At 40.4% G+C, this 23,428-nt stretch overlaps 1 protein-coding gene across 1 annotated transcript; it reads left to right on the top strand.

The window, feature by feature from the left end:
* The first annotated feature begins 379 nt into the window (after positions 1-379).
* Positions 380-23,428, top strand: fubp3 (far upstream element (FUSE) binding protein 3). Its single transcript, XM_083903184.1, has 19 exons — positions 380-488; positions 4,743-4,854; positions 11,085-11,118; positions 12,067-12,116; positions 12,234-12,305; positions 12,400-12,457; positions 13,075-13,237; positions 13,821-13,919; positions 14,115-14,219; positions 14,341-14,443; positions 14,963-15,063; positions 15,258-15,387; positions 19,201-19,361; positions 19,642-19,715; positions 19,823-19,899; positions 20,262-20,318; positions 20,674-20,724; positions 20,853-20,980; positions 21,909-23,428. Exons 1-19 carry the CDS (start codon positions 396-398, stop codon positions 21,915-21,917), a joined length of 1,677 nt encoding a protein of 558 aa, XP_083759310.1. The 5' UTR covers positions 380-395; the 3' UTR covers positions 21,918-23,428.

Raw genomic sequence — 23,428 nt, 5'->3', positions numbered from 1 at the left:
AGGGCTCTGTAAATAATGGCTTCATTTTAGGCTGCCAACATGGTGGTTCATGGGGACCAGGGACAGAGTTACTTCTGGAGCTCTATACTCTTTGCTGCTCTAACAAACTGTGGAATTAATGCATGATTAATGTTACTTTACTTCTTGCTTGTTGTTGCATTGCAAAATAATATTTTCTTTTTTATGGTTTAAAACATTAGAATAAATTATCTTGAATTGTTCTTGTGTGTGACATATAAGTAAATATACATTTTCCATGCATGCATCATGGCCCGCATGTGGTCACCCATGACCTCGCGAGATCACGCGGCTCACGGAGCTTTAGCTTGGCACGTGTGCAGCCTTTTTTTTTTCCTTTTTTTTAAGTGTGGATCTCTCAGCTGCCGAGGCGGGTGATGATGATGGCGGAGCTGGTTCAGGGACAGGCCTCGGTGGCTCAGCCCGGAACGAAAGATGACTTCGCAGACACGATACGCCGGGTCCGACAGGTAAAATAAAACGCCCTCCAGTGAACACTTTGGGACCACAAGCCGTGGGTCAGCGTTTCGGAGCAGGGCACGACTTTGGTCAGGACAGCCCGGACCCCCTACTACAAACACTCCTCATGCAGCTAACATGCTACCTAGCTTGCTAGCTAGCTACATAGCATGCTAACGTTAAGCAGCACAGACGGCTGAGCGGACAGATTAAAGTTGACTTGGAGCAGGATACGCGTTAATTCGCCGTGTCGAAACTGTCAGAAACCACCACATACGTCGTTTTCGACGGAAGACAGGAATACATTTGTTGGTGTCGAAGTTTGTTCAACTTTACTTAAGTCAACAGACGCACTGCAACCTGTTGTCAAGTCAGAAGTTACACTTAGCTTAGCACGCTAAACTCTGTCACGCACACTCACAACTTTTAGACCCGGGGTCCTAAAAACATTATTTGTTTAAAACCTAAAACATTCAGCTTTGACATGGAACTTGAAGCATTCAACAGCCTGACACGCTGCTACTGCTCAAGTTTGCTTGAATGAACTATAAATGTTGCCCCGGTGTTAGAGACGCATACACACACAGAGATTGATCAGTAAACACACGTAGCACTGATGTTTAAACCACCTTTATTTCTGATGCCCAACCCTATTTGAATCTTGTATGTGAAACTGTAAGTACACAACACAGCCGACCATGCTAGCGTAGCTGGTGTTAGCATGCTACTCTGTGAGTGTGCCTCACATATAGGCCATGCAGTGTAACGTCATCTGTTGAATAAGCCTCCTTATACTCCACCTGATGTACGCCACACTGGATTTTCTCCCATTACTGCTTTGAAAATAGGTGGGATATGTTATCAGGATGCTAATAGCTTCCCACTTGCCCACCTGTCTACCTGGCACTGAACGGTGTTACATGGTGACAGTAACAGAGATGGACACTGTAGATGTGCTGCCATTAGAGCCGTCTGTGTGCTCTAAGAACAACTGACTGCACTTAATAGTGTGATAATTATATTATTATATTGTATAGGGAGTGCTTAGGCTGGTTACATGCCAATATATGTGTATATGTCATTTACTCTCTTCTATAGTGAAATGAACATAATATTTTGCCTTTTCATATCACCGCTGATGTTCACATACATTCCTTCATCAAGCAACATAAATTAACGTAAAACAAATAACAGTTTGCCAGTTTGCCGGCATAGGAGTCCAGGAGGTAGCAGCCTATTTAGCCTACTGTTGTAATCGTAAGTCATATCAGCAGATCTTGGTGTGTTTGTCGATATCCGATAATACGTTTTAAAGCCAATATCTGCCGATGCTGATACTGTGCTGATAATATCCTAGTGAGAATGTCTGGAGCCATACAGCTGCAAGTTAAACTTGGCCCAGTGCAGATTATAAACTAGGTCGATGTACTGGCAATATTGTAACTTTAGGATACATGTCCTGATATAGTGAGTGGTGACGCGATTTGTATTAATTCCACAGATACTACAAGCAAGACACATATTGCATTTATTTTTTGTAAGTACTCTCGCAGTAAAAATAGAATCCACTTGTGTAATGAGAGGATTAGAAGGAGGTGTCCCCATTTCCACCAAACAGCACAGTAGGGTACATTACAGTTATTTGTGTTTCAGTTGTCAAAAGTTAGGTATCTGATGTCCCCACCCATGCCTCACACCTCATGGTTTGAAACACAAGCTAGATCAGGGATTGCCATTCCAAACTGTACCATTGTGAGCTGAACTGTACTGTTAGGTGAAAATGCAGCTGTGCATGTTTTTTTTGTTTCGGATCTTAATAATATACAGTTAATTAAAAAAACAACACACACTTTATTTATTGCTCATGTTGGATTTTGTGTGTTGTGGTGAGGTAATATGTGTGTACAATTTGTTCTTTTCAGAAGACACTGTCAATATGTGTGTGCGTGTTATAAGAGTGGCGTATGATAACACGGCTAATGTGGAAGATGGCTGGTCTAGGTCTCCCTTGATATCAGTGTAGAGTGTTATGTTGTCATTTTAATAAAATAAAAGATACCATCTTTTTGCTGACATTTCAATCTAGAAGCTGCACATGTTTGAATTACTCAATGGTACAATTCTACTACCCATTTTTATTTAGTAAAGGTCTGTTCAATCACTTGTTGAATTCATCAGAATCACCCTCTCTCATCTGTGACCATTTGCAAAATGCCAGTCACTTAATCGACCAGTCTTTTTCCAAAGCATAAGTATTTACATTTACCCATAACAAACCAGTGGAACCAATTAACACACTGTTTTGTACATAACCTAAGAACAGAGTGGATAACTCATGAAACTGTTGTAACATAGTGACCAAAGGTCTAATATATAAACTACATAATACTGTTTAACATGAGACAACATGTTTTAAGGTGCTTTCTTTTTATGCAAATGAGATCATTTTTAATTTGACAGAATAGTAGAGACTGTGGAGGCCTGTCCTGTCCAGTCCACAGTCATGTTTACTCAGAGGCCTCATTGCACATTGAGTGGGATCCACTTCATGAAATTTTGTACCAGTGAGCAAATGTGGTTGTAATTGGTTGCATCTTTACATCACTGTTTTAGTAAGACTTTGATCAATGTAATGCCTTGGAAGTTTTATAAATATTAATATATGAAGAAAATAGTATAATGATCTTCACCAAAGGTAGGATCATATTGCCGATTAAGGTTAGTAACCTATTGTTTACACCAGTTTTGTTAAGATTCCTTTCTGTTACTAGGAAACATGCCCTTTGAATAGTAGTAGGAGTACACCAGCCCTTCTCGGACAGAGGCATTTTCAATTTGTTCAAATTAGGTTTATGACAAAGGTGTGGTATTGTATAAATATTGGTATCTCTATAATATAGATGTCGACCTCTTAATAAATATTGTCCTCAAACTGTATCTGTTAGTACGGTGCAGTATAAAATCCTATCAAAATGTACAGTTTTATGGTATTCAAGGGTATTTTTATGTGGGCAGGTGTTTGAGGAGCTACTTGCAAAACTCTGGAACACTGGTTTCATGCTGCATGACACGCATCTAGCTAAAGTAATGTAATGTCATATGAAACAGCCATCCCATTCCCATCTTCCTTCTCTGGCTCCCCATTTCAGTTGCACCCCTCTCAGTTCCTGGAGGGCTCAGAAGTAGATAATCATTTCTGAAGGTGATGGAAGGCTCTAAATGCCGTCACTTTTATTTTTATGTTGTGAAGAAATTCCAGTCAGGCACAGATGTCAATTTAGTGTAATTTTCTGAAATGCTATACTTTTGTATAGAAGGAGAGGTGGCAGATTAACAAGGAATGGAAAATGCTGTTGGCGCTATCGTGTAGCGAAGCTGAAGATTTAAATGGCCATCACCTCGAAACACGTGCATCTGCTTTAGGTCGACAAGTGGATGATTGTTAAAATACAAAGGGTTTGAGTCGAGCAGTAAAAGAAATAAGTGCCATTTCCTTTGTGTTGTGTTTCTATGATAAAAACCTACAGGGAAATGTGTGATCTATGATTGATTTTGATCCAGATGAAAACATTTTTGGTATGTGCGATGAATAGACATTTTAGTACTGAAAGTGAAAGCTACCACAAATGGTGAGGTACACAACATATGGTCCAAAATACCATCACAACCAATCAAATTTTGACCCACCCTGAGTCACTCATTAAATCAAATATTGGTCTAATTATGATTGACACTGCTGGATTGTGCCAAGTTCACAGCCTTCATTCAACCATACAAAAGCAGAGATTACAGTTTTGTAATGTGGTCACGCTCACCCTTTGATTACATGAACCTTTGTATTTGAGATTTTAAATTAGCAACTCAAATCGGTAGTGCTTTAGACCACTTTAATACCAATTGTAACTTTCTAATGCCATACCCAGTCAATTTGCAGTGAAAGCAAAACATTTTAGCTTTTCTTTGCTAGGTGGCACATGACAAATATTTGATCAAAAGCACCAGTGTTGGTCGACTTGACAATAACTGATGGACTGCTTCAAGCTGCTTTAATGTTTTACAAAGTGCAGGTTTCAGCTGCTGTCAAAAAGAACTCTGCACGACTGACTTCACAGCATACCTAATGCTACATGAAAGCAAGATGAAAGGAGAATGAGTCACACTCATCACAAAGACATGTCCAAGATGATGTCTCCGAAAGAAAAAAAGAATACTATCACCACTTTTCACCTTTTTATTCCATTTCTCTCACTGTGGTGTGTCCCCAGATGGCAGCCAAGATGGGAGGAGACCAGATGCCCAACATGAACAATTCCTCTCCGGTCCTAGATCCCGCCCTCTACGGCTTTGGAGGCCAAAAACGCTCACTAGACAATGGAGGTAAGCATTCATTATAGAATAATAGAAACTAGAAAATTCCGCCGGCGTAATTTCGATGGTGCCTGCAGCTTCCGGCATGTCGAGTTTTCGGGCAACGTCAAACTTCAGGGAAGTTCCCTCGTCACATCTGTCAAGTTTCGTGCAGATCGGACAATGTTAGACTTTACTTCCTGTTTCGGGTGTTGCACTTCCTGTAGGGAGGTCACCTTTTCTAGACATGTTCAAAACGGATCCCTGGTCTCATATATCCTCTTTCGTGCACATCGGTCAATGTACAGCAAAGTTAGTGGGCACTTGCTGTTTAAAATGGCCGACTTCCTGTTGGGTCAAGGGCGTGTCCCTAAACATGTTCAGGATGGGTCCCTTGTCTCACATATGATGTTTCGTGCAGATCTGTCAATGTATGGCAACGTTACATTTAACTTCCTGTTCCGTGCGTTCCATTTCCTGTTGTGAGGTCACCTTCTGCAGACATGTTCAGGACAGGTCTCTGGTCTCACATATAAAGTTTGAGGTCTCTACGTTAAAGTATGACCCCACTGTGAGGTTCTAAAGTGGACTGGGTCCTGATCATGTTGTTGACCATTTCTCATGTATGTGTATGTGGAAACGGTTGCACAGTTTTTGGGGATTTTTGTCGCCATGGTTACTCGAAACACTTAGAAAAGTCATAGCACACCTTTCCCGATCAAACCGTACGTTTTGATATAGGATGTGTGGGTTTTTTCCCAAAACTGTGGGAGGAGTTGAGTGTCAAAGTTTGTGGTGGAGAAGTACATTTAGATAGTTGGAGACTGACAAGCCCCTCCCCCTTCTCCTCCTCCTCCTTACCTCACGCACACACGCACCTGTGTCTCTGTCGAAAACCTCAGACAACAGAGAAAACAGGCTCTTTTAAAGTTGTCATATCTCATGAACGGTAAATGATAGAGCTAAAATTCTTGGTTTGTGAGCGCCACAAGGCTCTGAGCAGCGTCCACATTTAATTTCGTAAGAAACGGGTGAGAATTGACCGAGAAATGACAGTTTTAAAATGTCCTGAACTTGACTTTTCAAAAAGTCCAAATCTAAATTTTTAACATGGCAGTCAATGGGGACCTTGACCGGAACTCTCTGCGCAATTAGGTGATTTGAAGAGAAACCGCAAGTCGTATGAAAATAAAAACAACACACAGGGTTAGCCAACAACCATAGAAACATTTTAATCTAAAAAATGTCTGTTTAAGTTGGAAATTGTGGGCAGGAGAGGAGTTTGTTTGGAGATTTTAAGTGAATAATGTTCTACTTCTCACTACAGTGTACACTCTAGCTACCGCCCACGCACGCAATACACACCCATTATAAAAATTAAAAACGTAATTTTTTTTTGCAAAACTTAAACTGCGATTGTGGAAAAACCGTAATTTGTATCGAAACCGTGACTTAGGTGATAAAAGTCCCAAGTCTTGTGACCCGTTTAAAGTTAAAATCACGTTTCTACGTTAAAGTATGACGACACTGTGAGGCTCCAAAGCGGGCTTGGTTTGTCGACTTTTGCCGTCCGTTTCCCATTCATGTCTATGTGGAACTCGTTAAGGGTTTTTCGCGATTTTTGTCGCCATGGTTACGCGAAATCCTTATAAAAGTCATAGCACACGATTCCCGGTCAAACCGCACGTTTTGATATAACTTGTGTCAGGGTTTTCTCAAAGCTGCGGGACGAGTTACGCGGCAAAAAACGGGAGGAAGAGGAATAATTTCAAGCGGAACTAGAAAATTCCGCCGGCGTAATTTCGATGGTGCCTGCAGCTTCCGGCATGTCGAGTTTTCGGGCAACGTCCGAGTTCAGGGAAGTTCCCTCGTCACATCTGTCAAGTTTCGTGCAGATCGGACAATGTTAGACTTTACTTCCTGTTTCGTGTGTTGCACTTCCTGTAGTGAGCTCACCTTTTCTAGACATGTTCAGGCCGGATCCCTGGTCTCATATATCCTGTTTCGTGCACATCGGTCAATGTACAGCAAAGTTAGTGGGCACTTGCTGTTTAAAATGGCCGACTTCCTGTTGGGTCAAGGGCGTGTCCCTAAACATGTTCAGGACGGGTCCCTTGTCTTACAAATGATGTTTCGTGCAGATCGGTCAATGTATGGCAACGTTACATTTAACTTCCTGTTTCGGGTGTTCCACTTCCTGTAGTGAGTTCACCTTCTGCAGACATGTTCAGGGCGGGTCTCTGGTCTCACATATAAAGTTTGAGGTCTCTACGTTAAAGTATGACGACACTGTGAGGTTCTAAAGTGGACTGGGTCCTGATCATGTTGTTGACCATTTCTCATGTATGTGTATGTGGAAATGGTTGCACAGTCTTTGGGGATTTTTGTCGCCATGGTTACTCGGAACACTTAGAAAAGTCATAGCACACCTTTCTCGATCAAACCGCACATTTTGATATAGGATGTGTGGGGTTTTTCCCAAAACTGTGGGAGGAGTTGAGTGTCAAAGTTTGTGGTGGAGAAGTACATTTAGATAGTTGGAGACTGACAAGCCCCCCCTAGCCCCTCCCCCTCCTCCTCCTCCTTACCTCACGCACACACACACCTGTGTCTCTGTCGAAAACCTCAGACAACAGCGAAATCAGCACCATTTAAAGTTGTCATATCTCATGAACGGTAAATGATAGAGGTAACATTCTTGGTTTGTGAGCGTCACAAGGCTCTGAGCAGCGTCCTCATTTATTTTAGTAAGAAACGGGTGAGAATTGACTGAGTAATGACATTTTTAAAATGTCCTGAACTTGACTTTTCAAAAAGTCCAAATCTAAATTTTTAACATGGCAGTCGATGGGGACGTTGACCAGAACTCTCTGCACAATTAGGTGATTTGAAGAAAAACCGCAAGTCTTATGAAAATAAAAACAACACACATGGTTAGCCAACAACCATAGCAACGTTTTCATCTAAAAAATGTCTGTTTAAGTTGGAAATTGTGGGCAGTAGAGGAGTTTGTTTGGAGATTTTAAGTGAATAATGTTCTGATTCTCACTACAGTGTACACTCTAGCTACCGCCCACGCACGCAATACACACCCATTATAAAATTTAAAAACTTATTTTTTTTTGGCAAAACTTAAACTGCGATTGTGGAAAAACCGTAATATGTGTCGAAACCGTGACTTAGGTGATAAAAGTCCCAAGTCTCGTGACCCGTTTAAAGTAAAAATCACGTTTCTACGTGAAAGTATGACGACACTGTGAGGCTCCAAAGCAGGCTTGGTTTTGTCGACTTGTTCCGTCCGTTTCCCATTCATGTCTATGTGGAACTCGTTAAGGGTTTTTCGCGATTTTTGTCGCCATGGTTACGCGGAACCCTTATAAAAGTCATAGCACACCATTCCCGATCAAACCGCACGTTTTGATATAACTTGTGTCAGGGTTTTCTCAAAGCTGCGGGACGAGTTACGCGGCAAAAAACGGCCGGAAGAGGAAACAGAAGAAGAATAAACACGAAGGATTATAAGAGATGCTTGCTCCGCAATGCATTTAGGCCTGAACTCTAGTTCTACTAGAGTTGAGGCCTAAATGCATTGCGGTGCAGGCACCTAATAAACGCGTAGGATTATAAGAGATGCTTGCTCCGCAATGCATTTAGGCCTGAACTCTAGTTCTACTAGAGTTGAGGCCCTAAATGCATTGCGGTGCAGGCACCTAATGATGCTTTAGCTTAAATCCTGAATTGCATGTTCATGGGTGCCTTCGTAAAATCACCGTCCTCCGATTAATATTATTTTTGTTTCTTACCTGTCAAACTGTTTTTGTTTAGCTTTGATTTTATCAAAGAAAAAGCCTTAATTCATACTTGTTCCCATTTAATCACTTCATTATCCAATTTGAGTAATGTTGTCATTTCTCTTTGGAAATGTCGATTGACCTTGCCGTTCCAAAATCAATAAGAATTGTTTATATCTTCAGGTTTAATAAAGGTTTAAAAGTCAGACTGCTTTCCAAGTTTTCATATTCCTCTTAGATTGAAGTACTAACATTCCATCATTCCAACATTCTAGTGGATTGTATGCACCATAAAATGGTCTCTTGACAACAAAATACACATCTTATCAGAGTAGATTACAATTTTGAGGTCAAATGTCAATGAACAATCTTTCATGCAAATGTTTCTGAGGGGCTGGCCGTTGTTTTCTTTCTTTCTTGTTCATTGAAACCCTGAACTCATTCGGAGTGAGTATAATATTGTTTTATGGGTGTAATAATCCATATAAATGATTTTCTAATGCCACCTTTCATCCTGACTAGGCCTGGGCGATACATCGATTTTATCCATTAATTCGAGTTTATTGTTCTAGACGATTTGAAAAAAAAATATATATATTATTTTCTCCTCCTACTACGGCGCACCTCGGAACCCCCGCTACTTGTTTACCCTCCGGACATGTACACAGATGAACACACAGTGACAACACGGCTACAGCAAACGAGAATTGTATTTACCAAGAAAGGACTACAGAAAGAACAAGTGACTGCATGCTGCAAACTTTATTTAAAGCCCATTTCAACAAAAGGCAGTAGCACAATTAAGGCCAGCACTGCTGATTGCCAGCAGCGAGCTACCGCTGTATGTGACTGTATCGGAGTCTTTGCTCTGGAGAACTCCGACACAAAGATCAAGCCGAACAGTTCTGAACTGTAGATCATTTAAAAAATATTTAACGTGGGTTCATCTCCGACAATTACCAGGGAAATGTCTAAAATCTCAATATTTAACATGGAAGTCTGGTCCGCGGCTGTCATCACGATGTCGCTGTATTTAAGTCCAGAGACTGTGACACAGACACGGAGTCTGTGCTACAGTCATGGAGGACGTAGTTAAAATATTTTAATTAACTGACACTGAAACACGGTGTGTAAAACATTGTGCATTTACACATAGTACATCATATGAAAAATAATTAAAAAAAATCTAAATAAATTGGGGATTTTAATTTTAGGCCATATCGCCCAGCCCTAATCCTGACCAAACTCCCCTTCACCAGCATTGGTGAGTCCACTAACACAGGCAGCTTCCTTAACTGATGTGGACATTGTTTTATATGAATATGTTTTATAGTTGAGTATTAGGAAATGGCTCTGTATGGGAGACTGTATGTCATTATAATATAAATATTGAATGTATAAGTATGTGTAATATGTAAAGAACTATATTGCACTTGAAATTTGCACAAAATCCCAAAGTCCCTTAAAAATATATGCATTGTAGTGCTAGTGGAGTTCTGCACAGGAAAGGAGAAATATGTGCAGAGCTGTGGTTTTCCATTTGCATGTTTGTGGAGTATTAAGTGTCTGACACCGAGGGTGTTCTGAGAAAAATTTCACCCCAGCTTATCATGTTTTGCACACTGAACAAACATTTAATCTGTTTCATATCCGTGAAGTTGGAACACCAGTCATTTACACAGCCCTCCTTTTATCTTGTCAAAGTTGTTTGTATGATGTCTAAGCCCTGAATGCATGGGTAGATAAGATACATTTGTATGCAATATTGTGGTGTAGGTTTGTTTGACATGTGGTCGTTGTTTGCAACAGTTTGTCCTCAGGTTTTCTCTGCCAAGGTTGCCTTATAGTACAGAGAAAATAATAATATACATATCCTGTGTACCATTATAGTTACCCATCAGCATTTAATTATCATATGTACAAGAGCACAGATACTGTCTCAGTATTCTTGCTTTATCTTGCAGTCTTGTCCTTGTATGAATTCAGTTCACCTCCCTTTTTTATATTCATAGCTGTTCCATTCTCAAGCGTTAACCCCGGTGCCTTTCCAGAAGCAGTGAAATAAGTGCATTGACCATAAAATTGATCAAGCCTGCTAGATATCAGCTCAGGTGTTGTTAACGTCCATGGCAGTGTATATCCTTCAGTGACCCTGCAGGACCCTTGCTTGGTGCTACCTGTCAAAATTCAATTCAGGACCAGCAGCCATTGACCCAGCACCTGCCTCTCTTATTCTGACTGGCTCTGATTGAAACACTCACTCATACGCTTGCAGGCTGATTTCCATGCCTGTGAAGGCCCCCCTGCTGTGGGTCAGACATGAATACGATGGATTGACAACACTGTATCCATCTGCTCCCCTCCTGCTGCGACTGATTAATTCTCATTTTGCCGCTTAAATGACCATCACTTACCACATATTTAAAACATTATTTATGTTTCATCTTAATTGGTTTTCTCTTCTCTCAGTAGGCAACCACCTCGGAGCAATGGTACATCAAAGGTGAGCAGTGCAAAAACAGTTTCTGCTCATTTATTCATCGGAATTGCTCTCATTTAACTCGTATTTTGATCACATATCTTCTTCAAATGTTGTTTCATAAGAGTTTTCAAGTCGGTTTCTCATTGTCACCTAAATGAGTATAAAAGATAATTTCTGAGACATGGCTGAAAGAGAGTTAATCACGTGATCATTGACCTTGTATATAGAACACCAAATTTATTGTGTTGTGTATGATATTTTCTCTGTAATAATGTTGTTTCTGATATTGTCTGTAATGTTTAGTATGTGTTTTATTGTCTTTTAACTCCCTGCCCAGGGACCACATATGCAAATGATCTATTTAGTTAACTCTGGTATAGACCCGGTTCTGTACATTGTCCCTGTAAACCAAACTAAACTAATCTGTTAGTCAGTGTAAAAATGCTTATTTTGTTTGGTCATGAATCCTTAAGCCCCATATTGCTTTTTTGTGTTAAAAGCAAGGACATTTAGGACATTTTCACCAGTAAAATGATTAGGTCTGAACAATTAATCGAAATTTTATTAATCACAATACAGCTTACTGCAGTTTTCAAATTGCAGGAGGCACAATATTTGTTTTAGATTAATTATTGTAATATAATAATAATGTAATTAGATTAATTACAAAAAAAACGATTAAAAAATCGTTCAGCCCTAAGAATGATGCAGAACTTGTCAAACAAAAGAGCTAAATCACTCATTATATACATGGATAAAATTTAATTGATCAGTAATGTTTCTGCTAATTATTTTAATACTTTTTAAGAAAACCTGCCATAATCTAACTGGTTCTAGTTGCTTTTCTTTCTTTTTTTTGCCTGAATATGAAAATGAATCTTATCCTGTTTTTATTTGAACATGTCTGTCAAGATGGTTTTGCTTCCATCAGTAAGCCTGAGTTTCTAATCACCTCCTCATCTCTCACAGGGCTTTTGCGACGGAAGACTACAAAGTGCCTGATAAGATGGTGGGCTTCAGTAAGTAGCCCTTGATTTCAGTAGAGCTGGTGCCAGTGTTTGACCTGTAATCATCAGCCCTGACATTGTTCTGTATTTAAATAACTGTGAAACGGTTCTTTCCTCTTCCCCTCTTAGTCATTGGAAAAGGAGGAGAGCAGATCTCCAGAATTCAACTTGAATCGGGCTGCAAGATCCAGATTGCTTCAGGTAAGTTGAGCCCTGTTTGATTTAGAGCTGTATAAATAAAACGACTACATTCAACTGACTTCAATCAATAGTTTATTTTCCTGTATTCTCACAGACAGTGGAGGCATGTTGGATAGACCCTGTACGCTGACTGGCAGCCCAGAGAACATCGAGTAAGTTGTAAATTAAACAAATAAATGCATACACAAAAATGTACAAATACCACTCTCAAGTCCCTCTGTTGGGTTTTGGATTCCACTGGCCAACTACTGGCTAATCAGGTTTTTTTTCCACATCAAATCTGAAACTAAATTGGTTGTTTGTCCATATAAATAAGGCTGACAAATTGTATGAAACATTCTCACACTTTGGTGCAAAATCTTAAAAGATTTCCTAGATCCAGTGCAAATCCTGTATTTTTAATTGTTACCGACATTATCACAGGAATCGTGATAACATTTGATACTACTTTTTATTTTCTCTGGGGTGAAGACATGTGGGACCAGTCTAATAAATGACTGGTCTGTGTCTGTCACTAACAGCAGTTGTCAAACTGTCTTTCAACTCAACTTACTGATTTACTGGAATTGCACTGCACATTTAGGAAAGTGTGCCCTATTGTTGCAACAAAGAGGGCACGAACTCCGATCTCTTTTCACATCTGCTCTTAATCACCTGAACACCTCTTTTCATTGTTTGACGAAGAAAAATGTGAAGCAGAATAGTTTTTGTTCAGAATCTGTAGCTGTGGTGATAACTGTGTTACTTGGTGTCCGCTCCACCCCCACAGGCAGGCCAAGAGGCTGTTGAGTGAGATCGTGGAGCAGTGTCGCTATGGTCCAGGCTTCCACAGTGACATGGACGGCAACAGTTCCATCCAGCAGATTCTTATCCCTGCTAACAAAGTTGGCCTGGTCATTGGCAAAGGAGGAGAAACCATCAAACAGCTGCAGGTGTGGTAGAAGTTCAAGCGGTACATTTAGCCCTTGCATTAAAATCAGGCTTCAAGTATATAAGCTGCCATCAACAGTGTGAACTTAGGATTCTGTTCTCTCTATCACTCTATCTATCTCTATCTCTACCATAAGGTCTCAGCCTTGCTATTCAAGTGCCTTGAGATAATGTATGGTCAATTTGGTGCTATACAAATAAGATATTATAATTTTGATGCACCTTCTTAATATTACACACTGTCATTGAGGTGATGGGCAACATGAAACCCACTTAAACTATTGAAGAGGAAGTGAGAAATAGATTGTTTTAGCTTGCAGGAATTTGCAAATCACTTTAGTGTGTTTTATGTGGTTCTACTATACACAATGGATATTTGATCTAAAAGGTTACACTGGCGAGTAGACACACAGCGAGTAAGAACATGACATCAAATTTGGACTCGAGTTGTATTCTTTGGTCTTATTTTTTTCAAAAGTCCTGTTGTGCGAGACCTGACCACATTTCCACCTTTCTTAGAGTAAAAAATCTCTTGGTGCCCCAGGTAACTCTTGTTTCTGCTTCCGTGTGATTGTTCCCCTGCAGGAGAGAACAGGAGTGCAGATGATAATGATTCAGGATGACCCCATGCCCACTGGAGCAGACAAGCCTCTGAGAATCACCGGGGATCCGCACAAAGTGCAGGTCGGTCTCAGAAGAACTCAGTGTCTGCTGATATTTCCAGTTTACACTCAGTTTTACACATTTTATGCCTTCTAACATTGGAAAATGCCTTTGTTTTTTGTGGGGAGATTGCGGCTGGTGTTTTGGTTTGTTTTTAAATACAGATTTTTGTGATGACATTTAATTTGTTGACATGTTTTCAATCCTCCCTTGTAGCAAGCCCGTGAACTTGTCGTGAAGCTCATCCGGGACAAGGACCAGAGTGACTTTAGGGCTGGCAGAGCAGACTTTGGATCCAAAATGGGTGGAAGCAGTCTGGATGTAAGACCCCTCTCTGATTTTCAGAAACTGTAGAGCCACATTATTGCTGATAATGATTATTTATTCAGATCAAGGAACATTTTTAACTTTTCTAAATTCTCCTCTCTGTCCTTATTGTCAGGTGGTTGTGCCCAGATTTGCTGTCGGCATCATCATCGGCAGGAACGGAGAAATGATCAAGAAGATTCAGAACGATGCTGGCGTCAGGATCCAGTTCAAACAAGGTAAAGAAAAAGGATGAGCATTGCTACAGAGATGCCACATAGGGGCATGCTGGTGACCCTCAAAAGTATTTTTCGTACCACAGGGGAATTTCCACAGCAAACCCTCGGCTTACTTCTGTAGCCTCTTACACGGAGTTAAAGAATGTAAACATAACAATGGAAGCTGGAAATCTAGTTCTGTAATTTGGGCTAAAATCCTCTGTCACATACATCATCACAAAGGAAATATGCCATAATGAACAATATTATTATTGTGACATCCGGAACCAGAAGTTACATAACCAATTCAGACTTTGACATGGGTTCCATTCACCCTGTTGTCAGTGGATTTACCAGCAAACTAATCTTGGAGACACTTCATGGACAAAGGGCTGCCTGGATCATCCACATTTCAGTTCACTTCTTGCATACATGCATGCTGCTAAAGTTGAAAAAAGTATTAGGATACCAGGGTTTTGCTCAGCTCAGTCAAAAACCCCTAGCAGTAAAAGACCTTGTTGTATTATTGTACTTGTCCAGATGACGGAGTCAGTCCTGACCGTGTTGCTCAGGTGATGGGCCAGCCTGAACACTGCCACCATGCGATCCATCTCATCAATGAACTGGTTCAAACAGCTCAGGTATGTGGTCAACATATTTTTTCAGTATATTGCTGAGGCTCATAATCTTAAGCCTCAATTCTTAGTACCTAATGAAACATCTATTTTTATTTTGTGGGAATTAATGGGACAAATGCTGCCTTAAATAAAAACATTTGCCTTTTTTTTTTCCTTGACCTTTCCTATGTTTTTACCAATTTTATTCTTAATTGCAGGAGCGTGATGGATTTGGGGGCGTAATGGGACGTCGAGGGCGAGGAGACAGTAACATGGGAGGCCCTGGTGGACTGCAGGAGGTGACATATGCAGTACCTGCTGACAAGTGCGGCCTAGTAATTGGCAAAGGTACTTGATATTTTTCTAATTTTTATTCAAATACTTGTTGGTACTGTTATCTCTTGACAAAAACATTGAGCATCATGCATTTCCTCTGATTATCTGGTGTATAAGTCTCCAGTAGTTGTTGGTGTGCTTAAAGTTTCCTTTCCCATTTGTGACTCCACCAGCTGTCTCAATTATAAATGCATTGTTCACTCGTACAAAAACACTCTTAATAACGGTGTATACAACTGGCCAGATTGCCTTTTTCCATTAATAACTGAATGCCTGAACGCCACTTGGTGTTCTGCTATTACGTGAAACTGATGAGGGGACGGGGGCTGAGTGACCACCCTCCTATTCTCCCTCCAGGGCTCATGTATATAGCACAAGTGGCATTCATTGGCTTCACTAAGGGCTTAATGACGGGGATAATGCGTGTAATGTGACATTAATTGTTAAAGGTGCATAATAACAGCCCTCAATCATGTGGAAGGCTGCCTGGCATCTAATGAGGGTCTTTCAGCCCAATAGAGTGCAGCGAGGGAATGAATAGGAGGAATTAGCTTATTGGCTATTCATTCCCACTCTATTGCCAGCTATTTAAAAGTCATTGACCATTGCATTGGAAGGAGCTGCGAGTGTGTGTAGTATGTGTGCATGCATTTCGTCTTGGTGTGTGTGTGTGTATGTGTGCGGTTGTGGGCGGGGTCCGGGGGGGGGGGCCTCTTTACCTAAGATAAAAACATGGCAATAGAAATGTCAAGTGGCTTTTGTGCATGTAGTGGGGCGAGGGAAACAAATAAACCTGGGCGTTGTGTCCCCCTCTCTACGCATTAGCATATGAAGTAAGCCAATATGGTGGAGATGGCGGTGGGTCTGGGTGCTGTCAGCCGATTCTTTAAGGATGCAGTGATTAATATCTTTACGATGCCATATGTAGCCCATTGGCCCTCTGTTTTGACCCCCCTACACACACTGCTTGTGGTGGAGCAAGCCACCCACCAACCTGCCCAGTCTTTATGACCGACTCAAACTGCAAGAGCTCTAACAAGCATCCTATGACTTGTGAGTTTTTTGTTACATTTCTGTTAACCTGAACTCAGTTTGAGTGGATGTCGAGGGCTTTCTATCACTTCTTTCGGTTTTCTGCAGGAGCTGGAGTTCTGTTTAAAAACAGATATTTTTTGACAAATGTCTAGTTGGTTAGAAAGTGTGGACCTTTTTGGTCAAGTTTCTCTCACAAACTTGGACACCACCGCCAGAGTAATCCACCCAACCTTGGATTAACACCAAGATGCTGTTTTTCATCACTTAAATGCAGAGCTACCCCTCAAAAAATGTGTAAATTGCCTATAATATTAAAAGGACGATTGCATTCAGTGTGAATTCACTGCAAGGTAGCTCATGGTTTTATCCATTTTAAAAGAAATGTCATGATTAACCTTAAGGGACAGTTTTACAAAATAAAACACTATAATGGTAGGAAAATGTTGAAAGACACCGCATGAGAGAACTGAAAGTTAAACTACTTATTGAACTACACATATGAATAGTGGTTTTTAAAACCCCTCTAGTCCACTGCTACACTAGATCCTTTTTTTGTCTCTGAATATGAAGAAAAGCAAGTAAACAAAAATAAATGCATAACTGTGAGAGAATATACAATCAGTGAATTTTAGCCATCTATGTTTAATTTTCCTAGTTTCTGCTCTCCTTCCAAGAGCTCGACTGTTATGAGGACATCTGGACAGTTTTAACTGTTTAAGGTTTTTATACACAAGGAGAAATTATAAAATAATAAATCCCATTATTCAAAGGTGGAGGTTGTGATTCACTTGCAATACAGCATTTTTTAACGCATGCCATGAGTTACGTGGGTTTTATTTAATAGTATACAGTTTATTTCAGTCATATTGGAATGCCTTATTTTAATGTAAATGCTGGTGATGGTTCTAGTGTCATTTTTCCCTTGAGGGTTGAGTTTTTTCCCGTCACCAGCAGCTAACCAGTCCCTTGGCCTTGCCGTGAATGCCGTCACCAGTTGCACTTTTGTATCCCCTCCTTTTCTCCAGCTCACTAAACCAGTCTCATTAATAAGGCCCTGTATTATCTGTCCTCACTACAGCCCAGTCCATGAAATGAATAGTCGGGGTCTTCATTGCTCTCTGCTGTCTGACTAGAAGAGCTCATAATGGCTTCATTAAGGCAGAAGTTTCATTTGGTTGACAATGGGTTAATGGCCCATGTGCAGTCTGTTGGCAGCAAGGAATAGGCTGCGGGAGGAGGAGAGGTTTTTGATGAGCGTTTTCATTCAAAGGTCAGCCTGGGTCATTCGAGTGTCAGCCACAAGTGAACAAATGTGTAATTGATGTTGGGACAGCCCCGGTGTCCCCCACGGGAAGCACCCTCAGCCTTTTCCCTTCAGATGGGCATTGTGTAGAGGAGGGGTGGCAGCGGCTGTATGCCCCCGTTCACTCCCTCCTCTCATCACAGAGGACAACACAGAGTCAAGAATGGAAAGGGTAAAAAAAAAGACAAATGATATCCCTGAAGGAGGATACGCTTCAATTTTGGCCCTTTTCTCCTGCAAGCTCTGTTTCGTTTCTCCCTGCTGGTGTAATTGCTCTCCCCACACGTCGGGAAGCTGGCATCTGATGCAGAGGAGGGGTTGGCGTGCAGAAGATGTCTCCTTTTGTTTACCGATTTGCATGGATGTTACCACAGAATGGTAGATAAGTGGTGGGACATGCCAGAGTCCTCATAAGGTAGCACTATCACATCAGTTTAGTCAACTGAGTCAGTGTGTTTCCGAGAGTATGGCCCAATCCTATGTTTGTGTCGGAGTATTGCATAAATGTAGAGATAGGAAGGAGTGTCCATGTCGTTGTGTTCAGACTGAGTCATGCTAGGGTGAAAGAATTTCTGTGAGTTGATGGTGATGCTTTTGGAGCTGTGTATTGGTAAAAATGTGGTAATATGATGCTCATCTCCATAGAGTGTTGAGGATACATCATATTGCAGTTATATTGAGGTTCTACAATCAAGGCTATGTCTTGCATTTTTCCCCAACTAAATATTCTTTAAAGAAGTTTCTTGTGCTTTTCTTTGTCTAGAGAGAGGAGTACATGGTGGTCAGATGTTCAAAAAGCCTACTTTAATACATCACAAAATCTATCAAGAATATTTCCGAGTATTACAACACTTAAATTGATACAGCATCGCTTGATAAGTCCGATCGATGTTTTCATGAGTGAAACAGTTAGTTAATCTAAGAGTTAAACTGTGCAGATAGCTGCTTCAGTTCTTTCCATCACTTTTCCACTTTTGATAAAGGCAGTCCGTATGAGATGACTAGCTTTTGTTAAACTGGTTTGTTTTCATCTAAAAATTACCCGTTATACCTCTTCTAGCTGTTTCACTCTTGGCATATTGTTAGGATGCTGTATCTTTCGTGGTAGGAAGGTTTGTCATCCGATGTGCGAACCTCGTCTGTTGCAAATAACTGTTCTTTTTGCCTTGTGGTTTGGAGAAATGCCAAACCAGTTCCACATAATGGAGGTAGGGACCAACTCCTCTGTTTGTTTTTATTTTCAGCCATGGCTTCCCACTACACTCTTATCAAACGGTGGGGAATGGGAAATCCACAGCACTGCCTGTAGTTTCAATCCTTCAGCCTTGGCAGATCATCAACACATTCTACTTCTTCTCGATCTAAAATTGTCTTATTGCCCACCTCTACTGTCTAGGCTTTTCTAACACCTAATTCCTAATTGAGAAGTCTTGTGATGACTCATACGAATGTGTTGAACCTAATCATCGTCCTGATGCTTTTTGTAGGTGGAGAAACCATCAAGAACATCAAAGAGCAGTCTCGTGCCCATGTGGAGCTGCAGAGAAACCCGCCACCCAACACCGACCCCAACGTGCGCATCTTCTCCATCCGAGGCACCCCTCAGCAGCTGGAGAAAGCTCGCCAGCTGATCGATGAGAGAATTGGGGTAGGTGGTCTGACTCGGGTCTCCCTGACACTCCCCCAAAATGCTTTTGTCTGGCATGATATTCATGAGCGCACATGTCAATGCGAGGAGCTGCTGGGGTGAGCTAGGTTGCTGTGGACCTGGTGGCCAGCAGGATGTCACCAGGGGTTAAACATAAAGAATCCATCAAATGGACTTAATGGAGTGCATCAGCAGCCAGCCCTGCCCTTTGACCTTGCCTGTTGGCTCCCTTTAAACACAAGTGGGGTCTCTCATTGCCTCTTTCCTTTCTCTGCTCCAGGGCCCGGGAATGGGAAGCAACAGCAGCTTTGGGATGAATCCCTATAACCAAGGAGCAGCCACTCCTCCTCAACAGTAAGGAGCAGCTTCTCTCCTCCACATGTCACACTTTGATATAGTTGTTCAGTTATTGCTGGCTAATTGTACACTGATAATCAATTATCTGTTCATTCCGCCTGTAGTGGTCCTCAGACATTCATGACTGGAGGATGGGGCCAAACCTTTCAGATATGGCAGCCTCAAGGCCAACAGGACCACAGTAAGTGGGCACGCTAACAGTTTGTGTTCTAACCCTCCTCGATATAACTTCAGTATAAACAGAATAAATCTCTAACTTTGTTTGTTTCTGTTGCATCAAAAACACAGATCTCACAAAACAAAGTTCTTAAATCACCCTTACATTTCCCTGAGTTTTGCTCTGCTGCTGTGCATTCAGAGAACTTGCACAGCCTCGGATGAGGAAACCTCAATCCGTGCGGCTAACCTCATCTTTCCTGTATGCACACATTTTAAATTTGTCGAGATGGAAATCATTAAATATGAGGCAGAAAGTGAAAAAGGAAGGGAGAAAATGTGAGCCCACAGATCGGTAACTATGGTGTCGTCTGTGTCTGGTTTCAGGTCACAATGGATCCCAGACGAGCCAGATGGACTGGGAGCAGTATTATAAAAAGCTAGGCAAGTGTCAATCTGAGAGAAAAGAACTTTTTTTTTTTTTCATGGCAAGCTCACGGCCCACTTTTCTTTGGTCACACCAGCCTGCTGAGATGTGTAGTTTTGTCATCGGATACAAGCCTTTAGTTGCCTATTGTTGCCAAAAGATAAACTGATTAAACTCAAAAGACAAAATCTGGAGGCTACATCTGTAGCATCTGTGCTTGTGCTCTCTCTCCAAATATTATTTTTATGTTTATTTTGCACAGTAAAGAGTATTTAAATTATAACGTACATTTCACTACAAAAGAGAGGAGCCCACTGGCAAGAATTCCAGTATCTTGCATCCCTAATTTCAAACTGTTCTGCTTTATTACAGGTCAGCAAAACCAAGCCCAGAACACTGCTCCTGACTACAACAAAGGCTGGGGTGAGCTTTACACCAATAAAGTCTAATTCAGGACTTAGTGAAAGTTTGAGACCTAAACATGCGAATGGCCGGTCTTGATTCCTGCTCCTCATAATTATTCCGCACCCTTGTTTTCCCGTTTCCTTCAGGCCAGACGGCTGGTCCCGGATCCCAGCAGACCTCTAATCCTGACTACAACGCCTGGTTTGACTTCTACAGACAGCCGATGGCTTACTTCAACCAGGGTGCACAGCAGACACAAGCTTCAGGCCTTCAGGTGAGAACCATCTCCCCTCACTGCACCCAGAGCGTTTTTTGTTAGATTAACAAATCCCATGGGAAAAAAAAAAAAAGTGAGCAATTCAGCTGTAAATCGTCTGATATATCAGGACGGATCTTCCTTTACGACATTGCGTCACCCACACATTTATATCTTTTCTGAGCTTTAGAGCTGAAGCAATTAATCGATTCATTGATTATTAATCGATTCATTGATTATTAAAATCGATTACTAAATTAATCGTCAACTATTTTGATCATCGATTAATCAATTTGAAGCGTTTTTCATTATTAAAACAAGATTTCTGTTTTAGCTTCTTAAATCTGAATATTTTCTTTGTTTCTTTGCTCCACATAACAAAGAAATCATTAAAACTGAATCATTTTGGTTTGTGGACAAAACAGGACATGAGAGAACATCGTCATTTCCAGGTTTGACAAACATCAACGTTTTTTAACATTTTCTGACATTTTACGGACCAAACGATTATGGCGAAAATAATCAACAGATTAATCGATTACGGAAATACTCGTTAGTTGCCGATTTATTGAGCTTTAAAATGGAACACACCTAAACAGATTTAGAAGTTCTCCATTACAGTGAAACTTGCCTTGTAACCGGAGGCTTGCTGGTTCGAGTCCCCACCAGGTTTGGGGTACCCCTAAGCCAAGGTACCCAACCCCCCTTGCTGTCTGCTCAGTGGCTGCCCACTGCTCCTAATCCTCCTCATCCTAATTCTCGGGAGGTTCTTAGTCGAGGATGGGTTAAATGCAGAGAAAGAATTTCCCTTAGGGATTTATAAAGTAAAGTATCTTTTTTTTTCCCATGGGATTTAAGGAGTGTTTTTCCTTTTTCACACCAAATGTCAGATTGTCTGTGTTGGTGCTGCGATGAGGGTAAATAACGTGAGTACTTTGTTCTGCAGGATCATTAGAGATGACGCCGCAGGTTAGAGACTTGAATCACTGAGAGGATGAAAAACCCTTTTTTAACAAGAGGGGGGGGGTTCAAGATTTGCAACGCCTTGAAGACTTATTTTCTTAGTGAGAAACACTAGCTGTAGAATGACTTATATGATAAAGTAATATTTCTAAAATCAGGAACATTTATTTGTTACTAAATGCTAATGTACACTGTTATTTTGAATAGACGGTATCTGGGATCCCTTTTTGGACTTGAGAGAGATGTTTTGTTTTTGTTTTTCTATATTTTTCCTGTCTTTGACTCAGATTGTATGGCCAAAATGAACCCAAGAGTTGTAACATTTCAAAAGGCAATATGGTCTATTTTTTGTTTTTCCCTTTCTTTTCTTTTTTCTTCCTAGTTCTGTTGAAATGAAACCATGATTGTGTGCTTAGCAGTCTTGAATAAGCGTTTGTCCAGTGTCATAAGATGTTTAAAGAGTGTGTTCTTTTTTTCCTTTTACATGATTCAGTGAAATAAAACTGTGATGTTTTGTTACAGGAAATGTTATTTTTGTTACAAGGTTTAAAAAGAGGATTAATGTCAGCCAGTGGCAATAGTTCTAACTTAATTCCTGTTGTGCATTGTATGCTGTTTTTCATTGTCATTTTATTGTATTCTGGTTTAAAAAGAAAAAAAAGGTGCAATATCTTATTTCACTTTTGAAACAAAGATGGGTTCTCTAATATTTTGACAGACTTTTAACTTTGTAGTTTTAAGATGTTTTTTTTTGTTTTGTTTTTTTCCAAATGGTAATGTCATGGATAATTTATTACATTGATCTGATGAGATTTAGGGGGATGTTGCAAATAGCTTTTTTGCCTTTGCCTTGTAAAACTATGTATATATGCGCATATTTGACTGTTAATTTAAAATATATGTTTCATATATATATACTTATATAAAAAAATATTTTTTTCCTGTGATCAGTGTTGCAGGAAAATTGTCCCTCCTTTTTCTGTTCTGTTTTCATACTGAAAATGTTTAAAAAAGACAAAAATGTGAATGTGTAATTTGAAATTTGATGTTGCATCTTGTTATGAAGACAAATAAGACGTGGTAGATTTTTGTGTATGTCGTGTAACTGAACTATTCAAGACTGCTAAGCTACTTCTACCTGTGTGATGATTGATTAATGTAGTATTTTTATGTTTTAAGTATTATAATCAGAAAAAAGAACTCTTATTTGGTACCTCCCAGTTCACTAACACCCTGCTGTGTCCTCGCTGTGGACTCAGCGGGGCGTTGGACTCAGTCCAATGCTAATAATTTTTTTAATTCATTTTTTTATTTGTTTGTGTGATCTAATATAAATGATTATAAATGATGCATTGTTATGGAAAACTGATTCTGGTATTAACGTAATTTCTTCATGAAAAGGGATATAATTTCAAAATGTCTAATAGATATGGTGTTTTTTTTTGTTTTTTTTTCTTTATATGTACAGTTAACCATGTATTAAAAACATCCAGACTACCTTTA

The sequence above is a fragment of the Microchirus variegatus genome (genome assembly GCF_963457635.1).
Source record: "Microchirus variegatus genome assembly, chromosome: 16".
NCBI classification, from domain to species: Eukaryota; Metazoa; Chordata; class Actinopteri; order Pleuronectiformes; family Soleidae; genus Microchirus; species Microchirus variegatus.
Note: the sequence above shows the minus strand (reverse complement) of the source record. Positions and strands in the feature narration are given on the sequence as shown.